The sequence below is a fragment of the Gopherus flavomarginatus genome, chromosome 13, assembly GCF_025201925.1.
Source record: "Gopherus flavomarginatus isolate rGopFla2 chromosome 13, rGopFla2.mat.asm, whole genome shotgun sequence".
Lineage (NCBI taxonomy): Eukaryota > Metazoa > Chordata > Testudines > Testudinidae > Gopherus > Gopherus flavomarginatus.
The window spans coordinates 25,091,085-25,115,513 of record NC_066629.1 but is presented as its reverse complement, the minus strand read 5'-3'; the positions used below and the strand labels follow the sequence as shown (position 1 = coordinate 25,115,513).

The 24,429-nt window shown below is 46.0% G+C and overlaps 1 protein-coding gene across 1 annotated transcript; it reads right to left on the bottom strand.

Annotated features, from left to right (window-relative positions):
* Positions 1–12,052: 12,052 nt before the first annotated feature.
* Positions 12,053–22,820, bottom strand: ANKK1 (ankyrin repeat and kinase domain containing 1). The gene is given in 10 exon segments (XM_050921504.1): positions 12,053–12,559; positions 12,561–13,268; positions 13,300–13,350; positions 13,787–13,831; positions 15,924–16,042; positions 16,762–16,836; positions 16,839–16,916; positions 17,579–17,628; positions 18,816–18,967; positions 22,803–22,820. Coding segments are annotated over 10 exon segments (1,803 nt in total).
* Positions 22,821–24,429: the final 1,609 nt, after the last annotated feature.

The window sequence follows — 24,429 nt, the reverse complement described above, 5'->3', positions numbered from 1 at the left end:
CAATGGATTCTCTTTTGCTGCTTTGATCTAGTCTAATCCTTGGTTGTAATTTGGAGTCAAAATGGGTTCATAATTATAAGGAGGAACCCTTTCCCCTCCTGCAGTGAAGATGTCAAGTGCATACACAGACAATCAACACTGGGCTAAGACTCCCCGAGTAAAGAGGGAGAACAGAACCTAATTCCTCCTCCAAGGCAGTTGCAATCTCACAGCCCTAGGCCTGGTAAATCCAAACACAGCAAAGAATTAGAAATGTAATAAAGGGATTAATGCAAAACTTTCAGCCAAGGCTGCTGATGTCTCCAGGGTTTGGTGGGGCTTTCATTATCTGAATGCACTAAATGCAGAAAGAATTAAAAGGCCTGGAAGGGAGGAGATGTATCAAATGCACCCACCTTTACAGAACCAATAGTTGCCTCAAATTAGCTGGCGTTTCCCAGCGAAGCTGTAAACAATGTTTTGAACTCCTGAAGTGGCCACCCCACTCGCTGGTGCCTGGGCAGATAACAACAACTATTATTATGTATATTACCATAGCACCTAGGAGCTGTAGTCATTGACCAGGAGCCCAGCGTGCTAGGTGCTGTACAAAATGATTGAACCAGAGCAATCTCAGCAGCCATGGTTGCCTTTCACTTTGTTTGGAGCTTGTTTCTACATGAGACTCAGAGCAACCCACAGGCCTGAACCCATGAAGGTTGAAACTAGAAAGAGGAAGAGTCCAGCTCCCACCAAAGAGATATCGCTGAGCTTCAACCAGTTCTAGTGAGAGCAAAACACCCTATGCTGAAGCAGCATTCACTTCCCCCCATGGGAAAGACAGAGATGGTATGATGGGCTCTAGCAAGCCTTTCGCCTGCACAGTTAAGCCCGGTTTTAGCACATGCGTGACTTTAAGCACATTGACTTCAAATGCGACTGCTTATGTGCTTAGAGATAAGTATGTGGCTCAGTCCAAAGCCCACTCAAGTCAAGAGGTCCCAGTTAGAAGCACCGTTGATATGAGCTAACACAGTGCAAAGGCCTCATGGTTTTAAGGGTAAAACATCTGGGTTCAAATCCCATTCAGAGGCAGGAATGCAGAGGGATTAATTCCAGCCCATGTTTTTCAAAGGGACTCGTGTTTGGGGACCCAACTTGACACACCTTACAGGAGCCTGCTGTTCAGATGGCAGGGGCCCCGCACTTCCTGAAAATCGGGTCCGTCTAAAAGGTCTCAAGTTGGGCACACAAAATGACTATTCACTCCGGAGGCCATTGGAAATCTGTCTTTCCTGCTTCTCTCTTGAGATGTCTCTAGTCGATGCTGGTTTGGCTCTTGGGGTCTTTGCTTTGGCAGGAGATCGAAGTACCTGACATGTTTATCAGACTATTCGGTTTTCTGTCAGTGTTGGTAAAGTCCATTTGAGCAAGGAGGGGTAGGGGTTGGAGGGTCATTTTGGAAGCCCAGACATTTTAGATTTGGATGCACGTTACAAGTAGCAAATTGCAAGTTATACAGCCACAACAAGGGAGCTAGAATCCACTTTTCCAGGGTGCTCCAAGGGGGTACTGTGAAAACTCATTTTAATTTCTATAGGAATTGAGCCGCAAACAGGCAATTTTCTCCTGAATATTGGTTTTGCAATATTGGTTCTCAGTAATGCTCTGTGAGAGGAGAATATTTCCCTTGTGCCTTCTTAAGCCCCCGTTATTTTGGTTATAAATTTAATTAAGCCCTTCTGGAGAGCGCTCTGCGGCATACAAGCTGAGGTTTGTTTTGTTGTCAGAGTGGGGTTGGAAATGAACTGCTGAAATTACGTGGGCAATTAGATTTTACGATTTTGTTCTGTTTAAATACTTTCTATGATATTAAATACTAGATACATTTGCTTCTCCCAGCGGAATCAATACGGCTCAAGTTAAGTAAAAGAGACATCCAAGGCGCCAGGTGAGTTAGAAAGATTTTTATTTTCATCAAGCAACGATCCAGCCAGTCCTCCCTCCTTCCATAAGGTCACGCCCAAAGCTGCCATTTTGTAGAACATCTGGAGAGCAGAGTCTCTCTCCGCAAATATGACATCTGAAAGCTGCATTAGGACTAGCTCTTAAGATGGTGGAAATCAGCAAAGCAGCATCTAAGTTAACTGAGGGTCTAGCTCTTAGCTGGAAATGCCCACTCAAGAATTCTCCTTGGATTGGAACATGAACGGATTCAACTCAATCATGGCAGCTTTTTCATTAGGCCACATCCATAACTGCTAGATATTGTTGTTCCATGGAGGGCTTGGCCAACTAGCCTCTTTGTTTTACTCATGATTTGTTACTGAGCAACACTTACTGGATTCACAGTGCACAGCCAGGTCTACAGTTTGAACTGCTACTCGGCGTTTCAACCCTAAATGCTACAGGAAGGGTCAATGCCAGGCTAACTTTCGTGCTTACAACCAAACATCTCAGAGTAACCAGATGATATAGTTCTCAGATAAAAATGCAGCAGCAGTTCATCAGGCATCCAATGCCCAAGGTTACACAAACGACGTTCCTTTTTAAGGGTAGCTCCTACTGTTTTTGTAGCACCCAAAGGCTCCAATTATGATCAAAGTCCCATTGTGTGGGCACTATACATATAAATAATAAGGGGCAATCGGCTGTCTCAAACAGTTTACAGGCTAAACAAAGACTCTGTTCTTTATATAGAGGCTTAAATGTTGGTGCCACATTCCACCCTCCCCCAGGCCCAAACATCCAGCCTGTCACTAAACGCAGCAGCAGCTCCAGTCTCAGCAAGTGGATGATAGGAATGCTCATGATTAATGCACAGGAGTTCTAGAAACAGAAGCTGTGCAAGATTAGCCTACGTCAGCCCTTCACACCTTGATTTTTTTTTCTGGTGGCACTGTCTGTTCTTAGGAGATTAAAGGGGGTAAAATAAACCCCCGAGTCTTGTGTAACGAATGCAGGTCCTGAAGAACACCGCACTAATTAGGATTAGATGGAGCTCTGGGCTTTTTAAAATATTATATCTCTACTGGGAAACAAATTGTTCTGTTTTCAGTCACAGCCACTTTATTGCAGAACCTCAAGCATTGCCACCAAGGAAAACATCTTCAAACCCACACTGGAGCGCAAATGTCCCACCGAAGGGAGGGCTATCCATCTACGCCTAATACTCTTTTAATGTTATACTGTTGGCAGTTCAACAACAGCTAAACAGCATAAGCCCCAGTAAGAGATTTCTGAGCTGTTTAAAAATGAAAAGTATGACATTTTAATTAGAGGAGAAGCTTCCCATTAGTGGCATGCGCCCCTCTGTTTGATCTGCAATGCAGAGTCCACCTGTAATTTGCATGTTTCTGTTCAAAGGTGCATGAACCAGAAGCCAGGGCCAGTCTAGAATGAGTTTTGTAGGGCCTCAGACTAGTGTCTAGTGGATTGAGTCTACCACAAAAATGCTGTCATCATAACTGGCATTAATTGCCTCCCTTCTGGGAAGGCTCAGCAGGGAGGACAATCATCAGATGGACCTGGAATCTTAATTCTCTGATCTCCTGATTCACACTGCGGTGGGGGTACAGCTGATATGACATTGGTCCAGGGTGCCTCTCTTCAGTGAATAGAGACAGGACATAAGTTTTCAGGACTTGCACTGAAATTGACTTGTGAGATGATAATACTGGCTGATCACAAGACAGTGGCTGTGTCTGAGGTGAGGACAGCAGGTGAGATGTGTAAAAAATTAAGACATTCTGTAGGAAAACTTGTTAGGCCAACTTTTGCAGGGAAAATGTTTGGGTCAGATTCTCTCTGGGTGCAAATGCATGTCATCAGGAATTTGGACCACTGAATTAATTGGACCAATTAATTATTGGGCTGCAAAGTTCCCAGTGCTTACGGTGCCCTAGTGTTCACAAACCAACCATCTCAGATGGACAGAGTGGACGATTCTTGATATAAACTATACTTATAACAAAGTTTAATTATTTTCTAGAGGTATATAAAGGATGACACATACTGTATCTGCCATGCTCTGACTGATGACACACAGGCTGCATGTATCACAGTGGGAAATGTCAACTGTAAAGAGAAGCCAAGGGGATTTAAAATCTCTTTGGTTACTAAGATGTTTTAGAGACAGATTCACTTTCTCCACTGCCCCTTCCCTGTTTTACCTATCCACCTTGAAATGGGTGTTGCAATGTCTTGGCTTTTAACATTTCAGTTTTCCCTGTTACTTCTGTTCTAATGTTTTAACAGCAGTACTCCATCCTCAGCAAATCCAGCTGCGAGTGACCTTGTCAATGTCCCCCTTGCAGGCTGCCTGAGGTGTGAAACAGGGTATTGTCTAGATTTGTGCCCCCTGTATGAGATGTGGATATGAGTTCCTGGGTGTGCAGCAGTGTGTTTATCTTTCTGTTCTATTCACTATTGGTTCTCATAACACCAAAGCTGCACCCCTTATGATAATGCATTAAGTGCCATGAGCAATATATGTCTTTGTGTGAGCGTCTCTGAGTGTGTGTGTCTGTCTCTATCTCTAAAATATGGCTGCAATAGATGGAATTTTCCTTGCTCAATATATTGACTATGGAACTGGTGTTGAGGGATTAAGAATTCCCGCAAACAGACAGAACAAGAATCCCACCATGTCCCTCCTGCAGTGAAGAGTTGTGAGTAATTTCAGTGCGTTAAATTGCCAGGTTTCCCTAGGCACTTAATGAGGAATGACTGACACCACCAAGTCATCTCCATGAGCGAAAAGCCTGTTGGAAGAGAATGGCACTCGGAGAAATGATTGGGGCCTTGGCATTTAGCCTTCAGCAAGCTGAGTTCACTCAGCTCCTGAGGCCCTGACTTCATGCGAAAAAGACAATTATCCTCCCTCCATTTTGCTTCATTGACAAGTAAACAAAAATAGCAGAGGCAGCTGAACACATCCAGCAGCCATGCCCTGGGCTGGAGCTTTGAAAGCACTACCAGGCAACATTGGTAGCAAACGCTAAACTCGAACTCCCTCATTCAAGCAGGGCTTGCTAAAGACCAAGCGCACGGATTTAGAGTCATGGGGGCATATTGCTGTAGGGACGGAAAGGGAGGAAGGATCCTGTTCAGCAGTTGACGCTGTTTCTCTGCAAGACACTTCGTTTACATCAAACATTTTGACAGCTCTGCTTTCTTCATCTCTCTCCTTCACATTAACCTTTGACAGGAAAAAACGTGGTGCCCACAAGTTCTACATCACGCACGCACACACTGCAGTCTCTCCCTCCCTCTCCACCTCAGCCCGCTGTGTGGGCAGGCTCTAAAGAGCCAGCCCCACAGCCTGCTGGGTAGAGCTGGTCAGAAAACAGAATTTCTGGTTCCTGGGACATTCCGACATTTCAAAATTTGCTGCCATTGCAAATTTTCAAAAATTTCCCATAGAATGCAAATTCTGACAAATTGTGATTTGAAGCTGTCAAAATGTATTACTTTAGTTCATTTCAACTTAACATTATTAAATTAAATGAGTAAAACATAATAATATATAACATTAAACCTGATTATTGTATGGATATATATATATATATATATATATATATATATATATATATATATATATATATATATATATATATATAAAATCATAGTGCTGAAAATAATATATTAATATAATATAAAAGTCCACACATAATGAGTAAGAACGATAACGTTGAAATGAAATATTTTTACCTTATTGAAACAAGAAAATCAAAACAACTTGTTTAATGGAACCATAGAAACGTAGGGCTGGAAAGACCTCAAGGGTCACAGAATTTGAGGTCGGAAGGGACCATTTATTCTGACCTTGTGCATATCACAGGCCACCCGCACTATGCAGCCACTCACACACTAAACCCCACAACCAAAATTAGAGCAAAGTCTTACAGACCTCAAGGGACTAAGCTATTCTGTGCTACAGGCAGAGGCAGAGGGATGGAAGTGCACCAATGCCTGAGGGCTCTAAAATGGCAAGGAATTGATTAATTGATTTGACAAGGTCCCTCATCAAAGGCTCTTAAGCAAAGTAAGCTGTCATGGGATAAGAGGGAAGGTTCTCTCTTGGACTGGTAACTGGTTAAAAGATAGGAAACAAAGGCCAGGAATAAATGGTCACTTTTCAGAATGGAGAGAGGTAAATAGTGGTGTCCCGCATGGTCTGTACTGGGCCCAGTCCTATTCAACATATTCATAAATGATCTGGAAAAAGGGGTAAACAGTGAGGTGGCAAAATTTGCAGATGATACAAAACTACTCAAGACAGTTAAGTCCCAGGCAGACTGCGAAGAGCTACAAAAGGATCTCTCAAAATGGGGTGACTAGGAAACAAAACAGTAGATGAAATTCAGTGTTGATAAATGCAAAATAATGCGCATTGGAAAACATGATCCCAACTATATATATAAAATGAGGGGGTCTAAATTAGCTGTTACCACTCAAGAAAGAGATCTTGGAGTCATTGTGGATAGTTCTCTGAAAATATCCACTCAGTGTGCAGCGGCAGTCAAAAAAGTGAACAGAATGTTGGGAATCATTAAGAAAAGGATAGATAATAAGACAGAAAATATCATATTGCCTGTATATAAATCCATGGTATGCTCACATCTTGAATACTGCATGCAGATGTGGTCATTCCCTCTCAAAAAAGATATTGGACTTGGAACAAGGTTCAGAAAAGGGCAACAAAAAATATTAGGAGTATGGTACAGCTTCCATATGAGGAGCGATTAATAAGACTGGGACTTTTTAACTTGGAAAAGAGACGACTAAGGAGGAATATGAGAGAGGTCTATAAAATCATGACTGGTCTGGAGAAAGACAATAAAGAAGTGTTATTTACTCCTCCCCATAACACAAGATCTAGAGGTCACCAAATGAAATTAATAGGCAGCAGATTTAAAACAAACAAAAGGAAGTATTTTTCCCACACAAAGGACAGTTAACCTGTGGAACTCCTTGCCAAAGGATGCTGTGAAGGCCAAGATTATAACAGGGTTCAAAAAAAGAACTAGATAATTTCATGGAGGATAGGTCCATCAAAGACTATTAGCCAGGATGGGCAGGAATGGTGTCCCTAGCCTCTGTTTGCCAGAAGCTGGGAATGGGTGACAGGGGATGCATCACTTGATGATTACTTGTTCTCTTCATTCCCTCTGAAGCACCTGGCATTGGCCACTGTCAGAAGACAGGACACTGGGCTAGATGGACCTTTGGTCTGACCCAGTATGGCCATTCTTAAGTGATACACTTAGATGATCCTGGCACGTGACCCACACGTCACACTGCAGAAGAAGGTGAAAAAACCTTAAGCTCTCTGCCAATCTGACCGAGGGAAAATTCCTTCCCAATCTCACCATCCAAAAAAACTTTAGACTTTTTCCAACAGAAAATGTTGTCAAGATCAACATGTTTCCACAAACCGTTCAGTTTTCGACAAAATGGCATTTTCCAACAGAAAATTTTTGGACCAGCTCCACTGCTGTGTTATAACAAACACTGTCCTGGGCAGAGTGCCAAGCACAAGAACAGGAGTAGCTTGTCAGGCCACCGAAAAGTAGGAGAGGTCCCCATATGGGCCAGGGGGCTGGGCACTGGAAGGACCTAACAAAAAGGCAGAGGTGCTGATGTTGGCGCCGGTGTTCCAAGGAGAAGACTAGGCCTCTCTTCTGGCCATAGCAACAGGCCATTCTGGAAGCAAAGGGCTGCCTGCCCTATACAGCAGAAGACGGGAAATGAAACTGGCAGCTTTCTGCATCCATGTCCCACAAGAGAAAAATAAAATTAACATTTTAATTAGTGCAATTAAAGCGCCACATCTAAACCCTTCACTTCCCAGCTGGCAAAATGTCAGCATCGTCTGACAGCTAAAAGGTTGTGCTGTGCCCTTGGACTCTCTTCACAGACAGACAACGGCCAAAGGGAGATGAAGGTTGCCCCCATGCAGCTAAACAGTGGCAGGAACTTGCTGGGGAACAGGGTCCTCCCATCCATTGTGTACATCAATCACTCCCCAAAAGGCCAGGTGCTTGGCAGCTACAACCGGGCACAGGCTGGATCCTGTCACAGTCCTGTTTTCAGCAACATCCTCATTGCAAGCTCCCAGAAAAAAGCAAAGGGAAATACATGCACACGATTTTTAAGGCCAGCAGGGACCACTGTGACATCCAATGTGACCTCTAGCATCACACGAGATCAGAGAATTCCAGCTAGTGGAGACTCCACTTCGGAAAACAGCAGGTAACTGGAGCAATAAATAGGGGTATAATTCAGACTGTGAAATAGGCTTCAGTTTCCACGGGTTATGTTTAGCTCGGTCACTTCCCACTCTAATCATTGTCAGCCCATCCACCAGAAAACCATATGGTGATTTACTGGACTGACCATGTCTAGATTCGGGCACAGTTAAGAAATCCACCTCAAACAGAACCTTGTCTGAATAGGGTAACCTGGGCTCCTGCCTAGCAATTGAAAGCAGCTCCCAACCCCCGTCTTGCTCACTTTTATTTCCATGGAGTGAATTTCACTCCCCTGTGCAGAGAGCCAGCGCCTCTCAAATCCCACATAAGACCTCAGAATAGGGGCTGGGCAATAACTGCCTTTGAGTTAAAGCTGTGTTGGAGCTTTCAGTGCAAAATTGAACTTCCTTTCAGTCTAAGCACAGCTACCAGGGCTTTGGCAGCTTAAAGACTTCTCTGTCCAGAGCTATGAAGTCTGCTTGTCTGGAGCCTACAGCTCTCTCATCAAAGTGAGCAAACAAATATTTACGTGGTCACTTAGGTCTGTTTGCTGGGACAGAAAGCTGAAGCTGAGGGGAGACGATATTATTTATGATTTCCTGAGCTCCGTGCTATACAAACATATGTTACAAGCCGGGTCAGAGCCTGAGTAATGACAGCTGCATGAGCAAATACACTGGTGCCTTCCATCATCTGGGAAGGGTGAGATACAACCCTTGCAAACAAGTTCATCGGGAAAGATGGGTCTCCTCCCACTTGGAGCTACAGGGCTGTTTATTTATAACGCTGCTTCTCAGCAGCTGAGATGACAAAGAGAGAGTCACCATCTCAGGCATGTGCAAGTTGACAAATTCATCATTATTTGAGAGTTCTCATTGGATAAAATAAGGGCCATCAAAGGCTGCTCAGTCGTTTCCACTCACCATTGTAAAGGCAATGTGTGCATAAAAGACCACACTCCGCAGGGGCATTTCACTCAGAATCCGTAAGGCATCCCTGCAAATAACCAATAGCCCAGCCAGAGGTTCCTTTGCAAAGAAAGGCACTGCCAAGTTGCCAAAAGCAGCCCAGATGGGCTGCCTGAAAGGAGCACGAGGCTGTGTTTCAATGCAGCGATTCTGAGGAAAGCAAAGCTGCATTTCTCTAGGCCTGGTGGAATGATTGCTCTTTCATCTCAGGTTTCACCTGCACCGGTCGCACTACAGAGGCTGGGGTCTGATCCAAACCTCACTGAAAGATTCCCATTAACTTCAGTGGGCTTTGGACCAGGCCTAAAATCCACCTTCCAAGCAAATACTTAACAAGAATTAAGTGCTTGGGCTAAAATGAAATTCTCTCTAGCAATACACTGCATGTGGATTAGGCACTATAGCAGGGGTAGGCAAGCTATGGCACGCGTGCAGAAGGTGGCATGTGAGCTGATTTTCAGCAGCACTCACACTGCCTGGGTCCTGGCCACCGGTCTGCGGGGCTCTGCATTTTATTTTAATTTTAATGAAGCTTCTTAAACATTTTAAAGACCTTATTAACTTTACATACAACAATAGTTCAATTATGTATTATAGACTTGTAGAATGAGACCTTCTAAAAACGTTAACACGTATTATTGGCAAGCAAAACCTTAAATCAGAGTGAATAAATGAAGACTCGGCACACCACTTCTGAAAGTTTGCTGACCCCTGCACTATAGAATACTGTCAATATATTGCAATTAATATCTAATATATTATAATAATTCATAAGAATACAACGACTCCATTGTAATGATAATGCACAGAGGACTGTTTCTCTCCCAGTTCCCCAATGGGTCATCCCCCTTAAAATCACATTTCTTCTCTGAGTCCTAAGCAAGAAGTGAGTATATAATTCAAAAAGAAAACGCACTGAGTCCTCTGTTTCCTGGCTCTTCTGCCTCTCTTTCTTACACTTCAAGCTCTGTCCTCATTTTGTGCCTGCACAGTACTGAGCACAAACCAGACAAGTAGTAAGGAATTAACCTCTTGGGCGCTGCAATGCCAGGTTGGCAGCCCTCCATCATTGTTAGGGATCGAGCAAAAGGCAGAGAAACCAGCTGGCCAAGAGAAGCCAATTTTTCCTCTCCCCATCAACAGAAGATGAGCTGAAAGACAATTTCATCCACCACCCCTCAAAACACTGGCCCCAGCTCTGCCAGAGATGAGGCTGGAGTAAAAGGCCCCCCTTTTATTTATTTGTTTATTCACAAATATATTTGGGTCCCATTGCTGTGCCCTGTTCCAAGTTGCAAACTGATAAACGCTCTGCACCATTCCCGGTTCTTGAAGGGCAAGCAGAGAAGATCAACTCACCCCGTGTTACCACCCTCTAGGAGATCTCCCGGACAGCTGATCAGGAATCCTAGTCTAGCAGAGAAAACACCTTGCACCATTTCCTGAAAGCTGATGATTCTGTTGCATTACAATAAGTCAGTGCCGATCATCTGGAGGCAAAGCACTGACTCATTTGGGCCAGACAGCCTCCTGCAGTTATCTCTTCAGCACGGAGAGGAGAAAACGCCCGAGCAATGGGAGGAATTTACCACAAAATCCTTTTCTGTCTTCCCTCACCACACACAAACGCAGGGCCAAATTTTCAACAGGGGCTTCTCATTCAGGATGACTAACTTCGCGTGCCCTGGTTTGGATACCCAGTGCCTCTCTACAGAGGTTCTGAGCACCTCCAGCTCCAATTATCTTCATCCGCGGCTCAGCATTGGTGAAAAACAGGACATCTCAGATTGGACACCCAAAATCAGAGGCTGCTTTTCAAAGTCTGAGCATCTGTACCCACATACTGTAAAACTCCACTCCTGGCTCAGATATTTGTGGGCATTGCAACAAATCTGTTGTCATCTAGCACATCAGTGGCCTGGAGGGACAGAGAATGAGGGTCAGACTCATGTTGACCTCTTAACCCCTCCCTAGAACCATCTCCATGGTGGCAAGTCCTCTGCTCAATGCCTCAAGGTGTGGAGAAATCTGAAGACATAATTTGAAATGGTTAGAGAAACACTCTCCCCCACCTTACCCTTGTGGTGGGAAGAAGGGAGGGGAATTCTTTTAGAGATTTCCCCACCCTCACCCCAATATGTCCATTTCAGGCATTATTTTTCCTGTAATTCTGTTTTGTTTCCTTGTTTCATTTTCAGTGGCAGTGGCTGGTATGAAAGTGGGATGTTGGAATAACTGACACATAACTGCACCATATGCTCCATGTCTATTTCCAGCAGTCGGTGGGACGCAAAGGGCCCCCTTCCTGCTTATGCTAAGGCCCCTGTGCACCACTCTGATTCCTGTAAAAGCTCTCCATTTAAGGGAGGAAATGAAGCAGGAAGCTCTGTGGGAGATGTGGGTATGTTTGTCACCAGATGTAAATCCAGCAGGGTCCGTCCAAAAAGAGGGGTGTAGCTTTTGCATCCACTTCCATCCCCCAGATGAAATTACTAGCATGGACCCACATACACATGGGTCAAATCCAGCACTCCCACCCCAAAGCCTTCAAAATCATGAGTCAGACCCCTAGAATAACCAGTGTTGGGTTCTTCGTCTTTGCCCTCAGACGTTGGAGACTTTAGGATTCACATCCTCCAGCTTTTCTCAGCAAACATGTGAACTAGAAATTTATTTATTTTTAAAAAAATGAAAGTTGAGATCTTCCTACAATCGCCTGACTTCAGGAGCTAGTGATTGAAGAAACAACATCTAATGCTGAGAGATTCAACATAAAATTGCAAGAGCTGATGACTCTGCAAATCCATCCCATCTGTTGGCCACGTCAGAGGTGAATTGGAGCTCACGGTTTTAAGCTTTTTCACCACTCCATGTCACCCTCATGTTATTCACTGGCAAGTCCTTTCCTTGCAGCAAGGTAGCAATGCTTTGCTTCTGATTCCTAATGGCTAGCTCAAGGGGCGTGCAGCCAGTTATGTCCTCCACATCCAGCACAGCACCAGCCTTGATTAAGGTCTTTATGATAGCCATGTTGCCACTGAGGACAGCGAGGCGCAGGGGAGTCCAACCCACCTTGTTCTTAACAATGATGTCTGCTTTGTGCTCCTGAAGGTTGATGATGCTCAGGAAGGCACCCCACTGGAAAGTGAGGTGCAGAGGGGTTCACTCTGATTTCTCAGTGATGTTGGGGTCTACCTTGCCTCTCAGGAGCTCGCAGACCACAGACTCTTCGCTATAGCGGGTGGCCACGTGAAGAGGTGTCCAATCCATGCTTCCTTTGACATTCAGTTTAGCGTGGTTGTCTCTTAGCAGGCAGATGATTTCAATGTGGCCCTTAAAACAAGCCAGGTGTAAGGGGGGTCCACCCTTTGTTCATCCTCAAGTCCACATTGGCCCTGTATTTGATCAATTTTTCACACATCGGGTATTTCCCCTTCACCGCAGCCATGTGAAAGGCACTGTAGTGATTCTCATCCAGGCAGTCGATAGATGCTCCACGCTTCAGGAGGTATTGGACCACCCTGAACTTACCCCTCTCCACAGCAAAGTGCAGTGGGGTCTGGTGGTTCTTCTGCTTCCTCTCTAGGTCAGCTCCTTGACTAGCTAGGAGTTTCACAAGGCTGATGTGCCCGAAGCAAGCTACCATGTGGAGGGCAGTTCTCCCAATGTTCTCTTAGCAGTTGGGGTCAGCCTGATGGGAAAGCAGCACCCTGGCCATGTTCTTGAAGTTGTTCTGAGATGCCAAGTGAAGTGGAGTCCATCCTTCATGTTCTTGGGAGTCTGCCTGTGCCTGGTGGTCCAGCAAGAGGCACACAATCCTGTCATCCCCATTCTGAGCCGCAAAGTGAAGAGGGGAACAGCTGTCTTTGTCAGCCATGTTGACATCCGCACCGTGCTCTATTAGAACTGAGCAGATCTCTGGTGACCTCTTCTGGACAGCCACAATGAGTGGGGTGTAGCCACAGACCAGGTGGATGTCCACGTTGGCCTCCTGACTCAACAGAAACGTCACCTTCTCCACATTTCCTTGAATCACCACGAGGTGAAGCAGGGTGAGGCCATTTTCCTGGGCCCTACAGACTTCCTTGGACATTATGAAGCTCTCCAGGTCCTTGACCTCGCTGGTGGGGAACGTGGGAGATCAGTCTCTAAGGACAGAGGAAACAGAGCATGAGAAAGAGAAAGCAACTGAGTGATATAACAGCTTGAGGGCTCCCAAACTATGGTGTGCCTATCACTGGGGAATTCTGGATGCTCAGAGCTCAAAATAAAACCCATGCATGTGGATCTGCAGGGTCTAAAACCAAAGGAAATGCACCCACCTGCTGGTCTGCTATGGGACAGGGCTGTATGGGTAAGAGCAAAGGAAACACTTTGCATCTCTCTCACAGGGACTTTATATTTGTTCTTTTTTTGGTTTGCATTTTTCCTTAATCTGAAATTAAAAATCACCCAGTCCGAAAACACATGGATTGTCCTTTTGTATGGAGACTATCATAGGGGAAAGCTGGGAAACAGGGCTGCTCTATTCTCTTGCCCACTTGATTCTCATCTAAGGTTTATGAGCAGAGGTGCCCTACTCACCACTACTACTTGTGTCTTGGGAGAGATGGATCCTAGTTTCTGGTTCTTGTTTTCAGGGAGAAGAGATAATAGGAAAAGGACATTATGGACAGTTTGTTATTTGCAGTTTACCATTTGTGTGTTTCATGTTCTTCCCATTTAGCACGCTAGGATTTTGTGCCATCATTTATGCACTATTTTTCTTACCAAGCTTGCTTGATATTACATTCAAAACTCACTCAAGATAATCACAGCACAATTGGGAATGCAAGAGTGCAAACACAATGCTGGGGGTTATTATAAATCAGCAGCATGGCCTGTTTTACCTTAAAAGCAAAATAAATTTCCTTGGGAATTTTAACCCCCCTGATAAATCTCATGCATAGTGAGCTGTCCTTAGTATTTACAGCCTACTTAAAAAAATTAATCTTGAAAGAAAACAGTACATTGAATAATAAATCACAGAAAAGGCAAGACTTCCATTTGTTGAAGACAACAGAGAATCCTTTGAAGGAAAAGAAACAGGTTCTGTCTGTCTCTCCCATCTACCTCCCATGCCGATACTCCATGATTCCACTGTAGCAATTTCCAGTAACTTCTTAGAAGAACTCCCTTCTCACAGTGCAGTCTAACCTTCCCCTCACTGGCTGCCAATCATGGCTATGTCGAATGCGGTCTCCTTGGACTCCTGAACTCTCTCTTGAACTGGTGCTTTCTGGGAAACATGCAGGATAATGAGGTTTCACTCCTTCTCTTTCCTTAGTCACCTCTTCCCAAAGCTAAATGTTCCATTTCCATTATTTCGATGTTTAATGCCAGGATCTCAGGTACCCATTTACACTTCCTCCCAGGGACTCTGAACAAAATCGTCTTCCTTTCTCTTGACCCATTGAACTTGCCTGCCCAAGCATCTGGTCCCTCGCTAACTTTAATGAACGAGGGGGAAAATGAAACTACAACAAGAATAGTATTTCAGTCCTCTTGTGTTAGAATCATAGAATATCAGGGTTGGAAGGGACCTCGGGAGGTCATCTAGTCTAACTCCCTGTTCAAAGAAGGATCAATTACCAACTAAATCATCCCAGCCAGGGCTTTAATCAAGTCTGACCTTAAAAACCACTAAGGAAGGAGATTCTACCACCTCCTTAGGGAACCCATTCCAGTACTTCACCACCGTCCTAGTGAAACAGTTTTTCCTAATATCCAACCTAAACCTCCCCCACTGCAACTTGAGACCATTACTCCTTGTTCTGTCATCAGGTACCACAGAGAACAGTCTAGATCCATCCTCTTTGGAACCCCCTTTCAGGTAGTTGAAGGCTGCTATCAAATCCCGCCTCATTCTTCTCTTCTGTAGACTAAACAATCCCAGTTCCCTCAGCCTCTCCTCATAAGTCATGTGCTCCAGCCCACTGGACTCTCTCCAATTTTTCCACATCCTTCTTGTAGTGTGGGGCCCAAAACTGGATGCAGTACTCCAGATGAGGCCTGTTACTTCTTCCCTTGGGGGAGGTACCCTTTACACCCTACACTGTGGAGATTTAAGAGCAAAAATTTGATCTATGCACTGACTGGGATATGCTTGGCATAATACATATATGCCTCTGCTTCCCCAGATCTGGAAAATGTCATCTGGAGCTTTATGCTTGGAACTACGGACTCTGTCCTGCAATTAACTCTGCCTGGGCAAACCCCCACATGGAGCTCCATTGAACTCTGCAGGCATGGAGCTCATTGCAGGATTAGGGCCTAAATGATATCCAGCCCTGCCTCTGCTGTGTGCTTGCAGCTGTGTAAAAAATTCTTTCCCTCAGCCTGCCTGCGTCCCAGCCAGCACAGCATCCCATCCCTCCAGGGAGGAGTAAGTTCCTAACCAAGAGGATGGGATAAGGCTCCTTCCTTGTGGCTAATAAGAACTTCCTCCATTTAAACAGCCCTGACATTCCCGGCCAACTTCCTAGATTCATGGGCTCCCTCCTCAGTAGTGAAGGAGGAAACACACCAGACAGAGCAGCCTGTACAAAAAGCGCGGAGGTAGTCTGATTGGTAACAACGGGGAAAGAGATTCAGCTCCCTCTTGAGTGTGAAAAGAGGGGAAGGAAAAGTCTGCTAAGGTGCTTGAGAGCATTTCCCAGGGGAAGGTGTGAATCTTCCTTACTTTTTGGCTCCCAGATCTGTTGGGCTTGTGAGACATCTTCCTGACAAGGCACTCATTCTCTGGATCCACCACAAGGCTTTGCATTAATGGCAGGAGCATGTCAGTTTCCACAGGGATATCTACCCAAGGAGAAAGACGGTTAGTCGAGGACTGCCCTTCCCCACAAGACCCAGACCCAGAATAAAAGGAAAAGTGTTTGGGCAGTAGCTGGCCACTACACAGCTCAATGCAAACAGCCAGTTATTCTCAATCCCTGCCTTCACCCTTGCAAACCCGTACAGTACAACAGGCACAAGGAGAACAGAGGCCTGCAGGGTACCTCATGCAGGATGTGCTTTTTCAGGCAATGCCCAAGCAACTTCAGGTGCAGAGAGGATCGCAGCAGTGTCTTTAGAGCACTGACTTTCAACACAAGCCTCCAAAAGAGGCTTCTAAGGAAGCTCTGCACTCATTGCTAAAAGCGTGACAGAGCCCCAGTAAGAGGCTGCTTTCAAAGATGGGACTCCCTAGGATCAGCGAATCTGCATGGTTTAAGATCCTTGAGAAGGACATGGCTATGGGGGTGGGGGGAGACTCAAGTAAAGACTGTTTGTGAGAAGCCCATAAATTGCCTTATGTTTAAACTAAAGGTGGGGCTGAGCCGCAGAGTTGAGCCCCATATCCCAGCTTCCCCCAGAGGTCAGATATCTTGGGAGCTGGAGCTTTGGTTCAGCCGATGTAGAAGCCATTCTTGACATCTAGAACTGCTTATTGGTGCAAAACTCGCACTGGGAGTTCAGATCAAGTGTTTGGCTTTGCACTCAGCTGAGTTCAAGCCAGTCACACTTGGCTACCACACCTGTGAAGTGTGGCCTTTTCTTGGAGTCTTGGTTCCAGCACTTCTTCAGCAAGTCAACCATCTGCTGGCATTTCCTGGCCACTCATCACAGATGGACTCTAGGCAGGGCCGCCTGCCTGCTGAAGTCCTGACTATGATGGCCATCATGTTGGCTCCTGAAAAAGAGGCAGCAATGTGCAGTGCACTTGTTTTCTGTTACCAGGATGGAGCAGCCATGACACTGTGGTCATTACAGCAGGGCTGTACCATTAGACCGGGGCCTTTGACTCAGTGCTTAGGGACTGCACTCCCTTGCTTCAAGCACAATCGCACCTCTGCACCAACACCCCTATGCTCTAGGGCTTTGGCCTGTCAGTCTGTCTGAACCAGCCCTGTGAGCATCACACTGCACTGAAGGACTGCTGGGTTCCAGAAGGCCCAAGCTTCACATTATCCCCCTAAAATCCTGCAGCAAGGTGAAGGTACGTCCCCCCTTCTCTTAGATGATACCACCGACCTCGAGTCAACAGGTATATTGTCCTCAGGTCCCAATAGCAGCATCTGTCCACATAGTTACAAGACAGGCAGCCTGGCCAGATGCAGGAATGGCAGTCAGGGTTTTTGGGTTCTATTCCTGACTCTGCCACTGACTCTCTGTATCGCCTTGAGTAAGTTACTTGATTTTTCTCTGCTTCTGATTCCCAGGCTGGAAAGCGGGGCTAATGATGTAGCCTGCTGTATTTCCCAGCCAGGGCTGTTGGGACTTGAGGTTACTTATTCAGCACAGTGCTTTGGAGGTAAAGATTAGTGTGGGAAGTGGGTTTTTTGTAATTGTTACCTGAATATGGCTTCTTCTGCATAAGAACCTCCCAACTGACAATCCTGAAGCTATGGGCAATGAAAGGTCATCAGCAGCCATCCATGTGACATCCTTTTCTTAAATAAAAATTAATCTCATAGCTTAGTGGGATACTCTCAGCTTTTCGGGAATGGACAAATTAGGGAATAGGCTATTCAGATGCATCTTATCTCAAGGGAACGAGTCCCCATGCCTCCAAGGGGAGGATTTCTCAAACGATCACAGAAACCTCGGACAGCCCAGCACTCCCAGGCTGTGCCAATGCCAGAACTGGGGCTGGTCACAGTAATGGATTGCTCCCCACGACAGCCCTTGCAAGAATCAAGCTCCAAGCCCCTTTGTTTTGACTCAGTTCCCATTTGGGGAACCGATATTTGGTGACTCCAAAGTCCCAGCATTCATTTGACCCTGGACTGCTTCTTCGCTTTTTGTTCCTCAGTGTGCCTGCTGGTGCATTTCAGCGGTGGGTAAAGGATCCCCCTATATCTAGTTTGGGATGTAAGGAACAAGGGGAACCTAAGGCATTGGCCTTTCTCCAGTATGGCACCCCATACTGGCCAAAGCTAAGCTGATACCCAAATGCAAAGCCTGAACAGAACCTTAATTGCTTCAGTACCAGCAAAAACAAGAAGTCTGGTTGCACCTTAAAGACTAACAGATTTATTTGATCTGAAGAAGTGTTTCTTTTACCCATGAAAGCTTATGCCCAAATAAATCGGTTCATCTTTAAGGAGCCACCGGACTCCTTGCTGTTTTTGTTGATACAGACTAACAGGGCTACCCCCTGATACTTCAGTACCAACATAACTCTAAGCAATGCCTGTTGAGCAAGGGACCACATGCTGCCTGCGTTGTGGTTTAATATTATTCCTCTCCTCCAATAGCTCTTCATGACCTAACAGGGTGTGATGGAACCGGAGGCAATACAGCATACAAGTCATGCCAGGTCAGAACTATACAGAAATGCAGCTGGTCGGAGACAGATGACTCTCCGCAGATAAACTTACCCTGATGAGGGGTAAGCAGCACACGTCACTCCTGGCATGTTCCCCACCAAGTACGTTATTCAAGGAAGAGAGCCAGAATGTAAACAAAATTAGGCAATGCACAATCGCTCTCACATCATGCAGGAGCAAGATGGCAACTCTGGCTGACCCCTGAACAGATATCCCCAGCTGCTGCTGCCTCCCACCCAGTCACTCCACACAGCCCTTACCTATACACATCATATTCAGTTCCTGGAGGCCTGGTGCTATGGAGAAACATTTTGGGCGGGATGTAGCTCAGGGTGCCCCTCAAGGCTGATCTCTCAATGTACTGTATCCGGCTGAACTGCTCTATCCATCTGGACAACCCAAAGTCTGAAATCTGAAATCAGGGCCAGCTATAACCTCCCTTTCTATCACCCAGCAACCACTCTCCCTGCTTGCTCTAGCCATCTAGAGTGCAGCTGTTTACAGACAGAGGGAAGGTTTTGTGATTAAGATGTGGGGAATGAACTCCAAAGCCCGCTGAAGTCAGTGAGAGATTTGCCATTGAGCTTGATGGGGGCCAGGATTTCACCCTGGATTGGGACTGACCTGCATTTCCCAGGTTGGCTCTTTATTGTTGCAATGCTTACAATGGAAGGTGAAGCATTTTCTAGCATGGTCCTGCCACACAGAGAATGAAAAGCCCTAAGTCTCTCCTGTGTACATTGTGCATTTTCAAAATAGCTTCTGCAGCAAACCCAGCTGTGCCACAGAGATTAAAACACCCAGGGCTGGATTCTCAGCTGGTGCTGATCAGCATAGTTCCATTGAATTCAATGCAGCTATGCTAATTTACACCAGTTGAGGACCTGGTTCCTAATGTACAGCGTAATGGGCCAACTGGTACAGTCTGCGTTGCACCTAAGGGTGAGCTACAGCAGTGTTTCTCAATGACCGATCTGTGGACCGACACCAGTCCCTGAGATTTCCCTGGCCCATTTTAGGAAGGCAGCAAGCTGGCCCCTGGTATCAAAAAGGTTGAGAAACACCGGGCTAGAGCTCAGAGCAATTCTCATCACGTGATGTACCGATGAAGCGAACCCCTTCCAGCTGCCCCTTGTTTGAATTGTCTGATCACGCATCTTTACAGAGAACTTGGTACAAGTGGCAAAGAAAGTTCCAGCAATGTAGTTCCCCTTAAGAACTTTGTAAGCCTGCCAAAACATTTGTCATGAACTGCATGAAACCCACCCCAGGCCAGAAAAATCAATGCACGCTTAGCTAATAGAGTTGCCCTTCCAAGGCCCAGGGATTATGTTCCAGGGAGCATTTGTCATATGCGCTCAAACCCCAGAGCGAATTCCTAACCCACCACCCAGTCCTACCAGATGTAGAGCCGTAAAATGTTTGGTAAAGCAGAAATGATCCCAAATAGCATCTGGAATGCAACAGAAAGCGCAACACCCACCTTCTTCCACCTGCTTATCTAGAAATCCATGCTTCCCTTTCAGAACCGGACCAAAGGAGATCAGAGTGTGCAGGTTTCTATAGCTGCCTCCATCACTTTGTTGGGGAATCATCTCCCTGTGTTCATAGCAATTCTGAGAAAGACATGAAAAAAATTATTTGAATTTCAGCTGTGCAGGCCTGAATTCTCCTCTATTCTCCAATGCTGGTAGCTATGCACAATCATCAGCAATGAAAATAAATCTTCTCTAGTTCCCTTGTGACCAATAGAGTCATTCCCTTTGGTATATGCTCCGGTGCTTTGTCCAGCTCATGTTTTAATCTGTGCTTCTGGTTACTTTCCCTAAGTGTATTTGCTTCTGTCACTGCCATCTTACTGCTAGCCTCTCCAACCTGCTCTGATTGATTTCTCTACCTTCACCCCAGATTTCACTAACATGCTGTTTACCCCTGTCTTCCACAGTATTAGCAAAGATTTAAACTAAGATCAGAGCAAGCCCTGATCCCTGGACATATTCTCCACACCTCACACACTTCCTTCCATTTATGGTGCTTTCCCCCTTTTAAATCAATGACGTTGTCCATGTCTAAGCATGAGACAGTATCAAATGCTTTATTGAAGTCCAAATCAATTACATCAGTCTCTGTGGCCACCAAGCCGCAGAAGCCTGAAAACTACCCCATGAAGAAATCACACCCATCTTAGTTAGTGGGACACTGAGCCATGCACGTTAACTCGGCATCGCAGCAAATCCTTCCCCTGGGACTCTGCCATCCGATTTCTGTTGGCTAGTTTATCCATATGATATTAAGTTAAAAAAAGCCAGTACATCAGTTAGTAGAGTGGCAATTCGTTAGTGGAGTGGAAATAAGGTATCAGGATTTAGGGAAGATTAGGTAACCAAGAGTGGAAATTCGACTGGGGCCTTGGGACAGAGAGTGTGATCAGAAAGGAGTTTGTGAGCAGGACTAAACCAGAACCATTCAACAGGGGAACTTTGCTGGCTCCACTGTGTTAGCTTTTATCCAGTGACAAAGGACAAGCTTGGGTCATTCCAAGCACTCTCTGCCGGTGTCACCCCCATGTCCCATTGCTCTCTGCTGGTACTAGAGGCACCTGTGCACATACCCGCTCGCGCCCTGCATGGTCATTCAGTCAGATACTGAGCTTGCAGTGTAAAGATGCCGCTGAGTGGTTCAGCATCTGGAACAGCTGCACAGTGAAGCTGGCAGCTCTGGATTTTTCACTCTGCAGTAACTGGATGTGTCTGCATCCGAACGGCAACCTGGCAAAGACAAGGGAATCCAGCTTCACTTCCATCCATCCCCATCCCATGGGATTTCCCAGCATCAATTTACATAGGCTTTAAGTCAGGTCTACATGGCAGCATGGGCAGGTTAAGCCAAAAGCCCCGGCATGGTAATATGGCCTCATCTTGGACATCTTTCTGGATGAGAACTGTTCTGGAGATCATGGTTCCCAGGGCCAGAGAACAATTTTACTGAATGCTGATTTCACTACAACTGTCCAACCTGCTGTTGCAATGATGGTTATTAGTCCCTGACCCAGACTGGCTTGTAAGCAGTGCAGAGGTGACCCTGGCAGTGCCTGTGTGGGCCAGCACGTAAGCCCTTCTTAGTGGTAATACTACTACTTGGCTTTTCATCTCTGAAGTACTTTACAATCATTAACAAATTAATCCTCAGGCATCCTGATGCCTGTCCCGGAGAGGGGAGGGAGCATTATCCCTGTCCTGCTGCTAGGAGATCGAGACACAGGCAAGGGGAGTAATTTACCCAAGGTCACACAACAGGTCACTTCAAAATGACTCAGATCAGGGGGCTCCCTACAGTATCAATGAGAAAGTAGCTGTCAGGAATCACGCAGGGCCCCTCCCATTCCTAGCACAGGCCCTAAGAACAGCACGTGAAGATAACGCTCAAGCTCTCGCAGCGGCCCTGGATCTGACCTGGGGAATAGACAGCACATGGCATCCGGTCCTTCTGGCCTGGCAGTGGGAGTCACGCAGCATGACCCGATCCTCAGCTTAGGGTGGCGTGGTTGTTCTGCAGGGTGGTGACAACCAGGAAGGTCTCTGGGGAAGAAGGTGGTTCTTGGAGCCCAGGACCCGCTTCCCCAGTAGGATGCAGGCTCATCTGCACAGAGTAGCTCCCAGAGCCACAGGTGTCATCGGACACAACTGCAAAGCTGGAGGGGGATAAAAGCCTTCTCCAATGACAAACGTCAAGGACAAACAGCAAGGTGCACGGGATTTGGTCACCCTGGCGGAGCTGCTTATTTCATGACGATAAGACAACCAGGAACCTGAGTCAAGTTTTACAATTCCACTGAAAGCGTCTAAATCTCTGCAATAGTTGAGTTTACTCTGTAAATTGTGTCATGATAAAGTCACACATTTCCAGAAACATCTCGGCTTGGCCTCTGTGTACTTGCAAACCACTGCAAGCACCAGTTAACATGGAAGCATTTTAACGTACATAGACATCTGCCTTCTCTGTGGACACAATTGAGCACCTAGACACCCGGTTGCTATAAAGTGCTCTCGCAAATGATTTTGCCTGCAAAATTGCACCCACAGAAAGTTTGAGGGGAGCAAAAATGCAGGCACAGAATTGGAATCTGCTGTTAAAAAATCAGGCTCTGAAATGCAGGTTCATGTACCAGAGTGTTCTCCAAATGTGAAGCCATGTGAGAAGGACTAAACATTTTTAAAATACCATTTCAACTTCCCCATTTTACTGACCTGCGGGTACATGAGCATGTTCAAAGTGCACAGCATGAATACCCCAAATGATCCCAGCATTATAACTGCTCATCCAGAAGAACATCGTCCAACTGTGTCAAACTCTTCTGAGGCACCCTGCTCTCAAATGTTCTGGGATCAGAATCTGGCGCAGCACAACAGTTATCAAGTCCTCAGCTTCATCTTCAGTCATTTTGCTTGCTCTAACAATATGCTCGCTCGCTGTGTGCGTGGAGGGCTGATCAAATGATCCACTGTCAGTAACATCTAGTGAGGAATTCTTCCCTGATGCAAAGGCCATTGGGACATCAGAAGCATCTGAAGAACTCTCCAAGGCTGGCTGGAATTGGGTTCAATTTTTGGTTAGAAGTGGCTCAGTCACTCAGTGCCAGCACACTGAAGAAGGAGGACTGGTTTATAACCTTATCCTCAAGCCCATCAGCAGAGGTGAAAGCCGGTTTTGTTGCCAGAGACGTTTTGGCCTTAAGAAGACAGAGAGGACTGAGTGATGTGAGCGTGAGGGGTGGAATGACCAGGCTCATTTTTCACATGGTCTTCTGAAGATGTCCTCTCTGGTGGGCGGCTTTGAAGGCTTGATGGCAAATGATGCAACTGAGACAGAAGTGTCTGAACAGGTGGTTGGCCAGCTGTCACGGCACTCTCTTCTCTCATGTGCATGCTGTTGACCTTCACTGTTGGTGGTGAAACCACCGCTGCCTCATTCATTCTGGTGACATTTGGTTGCAAAGTATTCAAATGAGATCTGGTATTTGAAGTGGCCAGGAAGAATGCTTTCCTGCTCATTAGCAAAGCACTTGAATGATCATCTATAACTGCAAAGGAATCTGAGGCAATCATTTCAAGGACAAAGCAGCCTTCCCCAGCTATACCCCTACAGAGAGATGCAACAGGGAGTAAAACCATTGACCCCAAAACAGCTGAAGTGAATGGTTCTGGAAACCCAGGCAATCTGTCTGTCCTTCAGATACCTCTACAAAGTGGTGCTCATCCCTCTCCATTACTAGCGCTCTCAGAAACGCCTTCTCCAAATGCCTTACTGCAATCTTCATTGCAAGAGCCCAAAACCGATAAATCACAGCCTTTCGCTTTGTCCCAGTTTGTCAACTTCAATAAATTGGTCATTTCCCAGGAAGTTGATGAAAGTCTCAAACAAAGCCCAAGCCTAGCTCTGCAAAGTGATATTGATCATTGGACAATGGCACACAGACCTGATCCATCCAGATCCCCTGAGAGTCAAGGGACTTCAGCTGATAATAGACATCCATTAAACCAGTCAGATTATTCCTGTTCAAATTATCCCAAACAACCATAGGGTTGAAAAGGACATCACCTGTGTTCTTGTGGCAGGAGAGCTCTATGGGTGATCAGCCAGGTACATCTGCCTCCGTCCATGCTGGGCCCAAGCCCCCAGGTGCGTCTGTCTCTGCCCACACTGGGCCTGACCCCCAAGTACATCTGCCTCTGCCTGTGCTGGGGCCGACCTCCCATGCTGGCGGGTATGTCTGCTTCCACTCCCCACGGGCATCATGCACAACACATTTCTGTTCATCTTGGATCTCAAGTAAACTTCCCCACAACGCCACGCCCGAGCACTCTGAGAGACCCT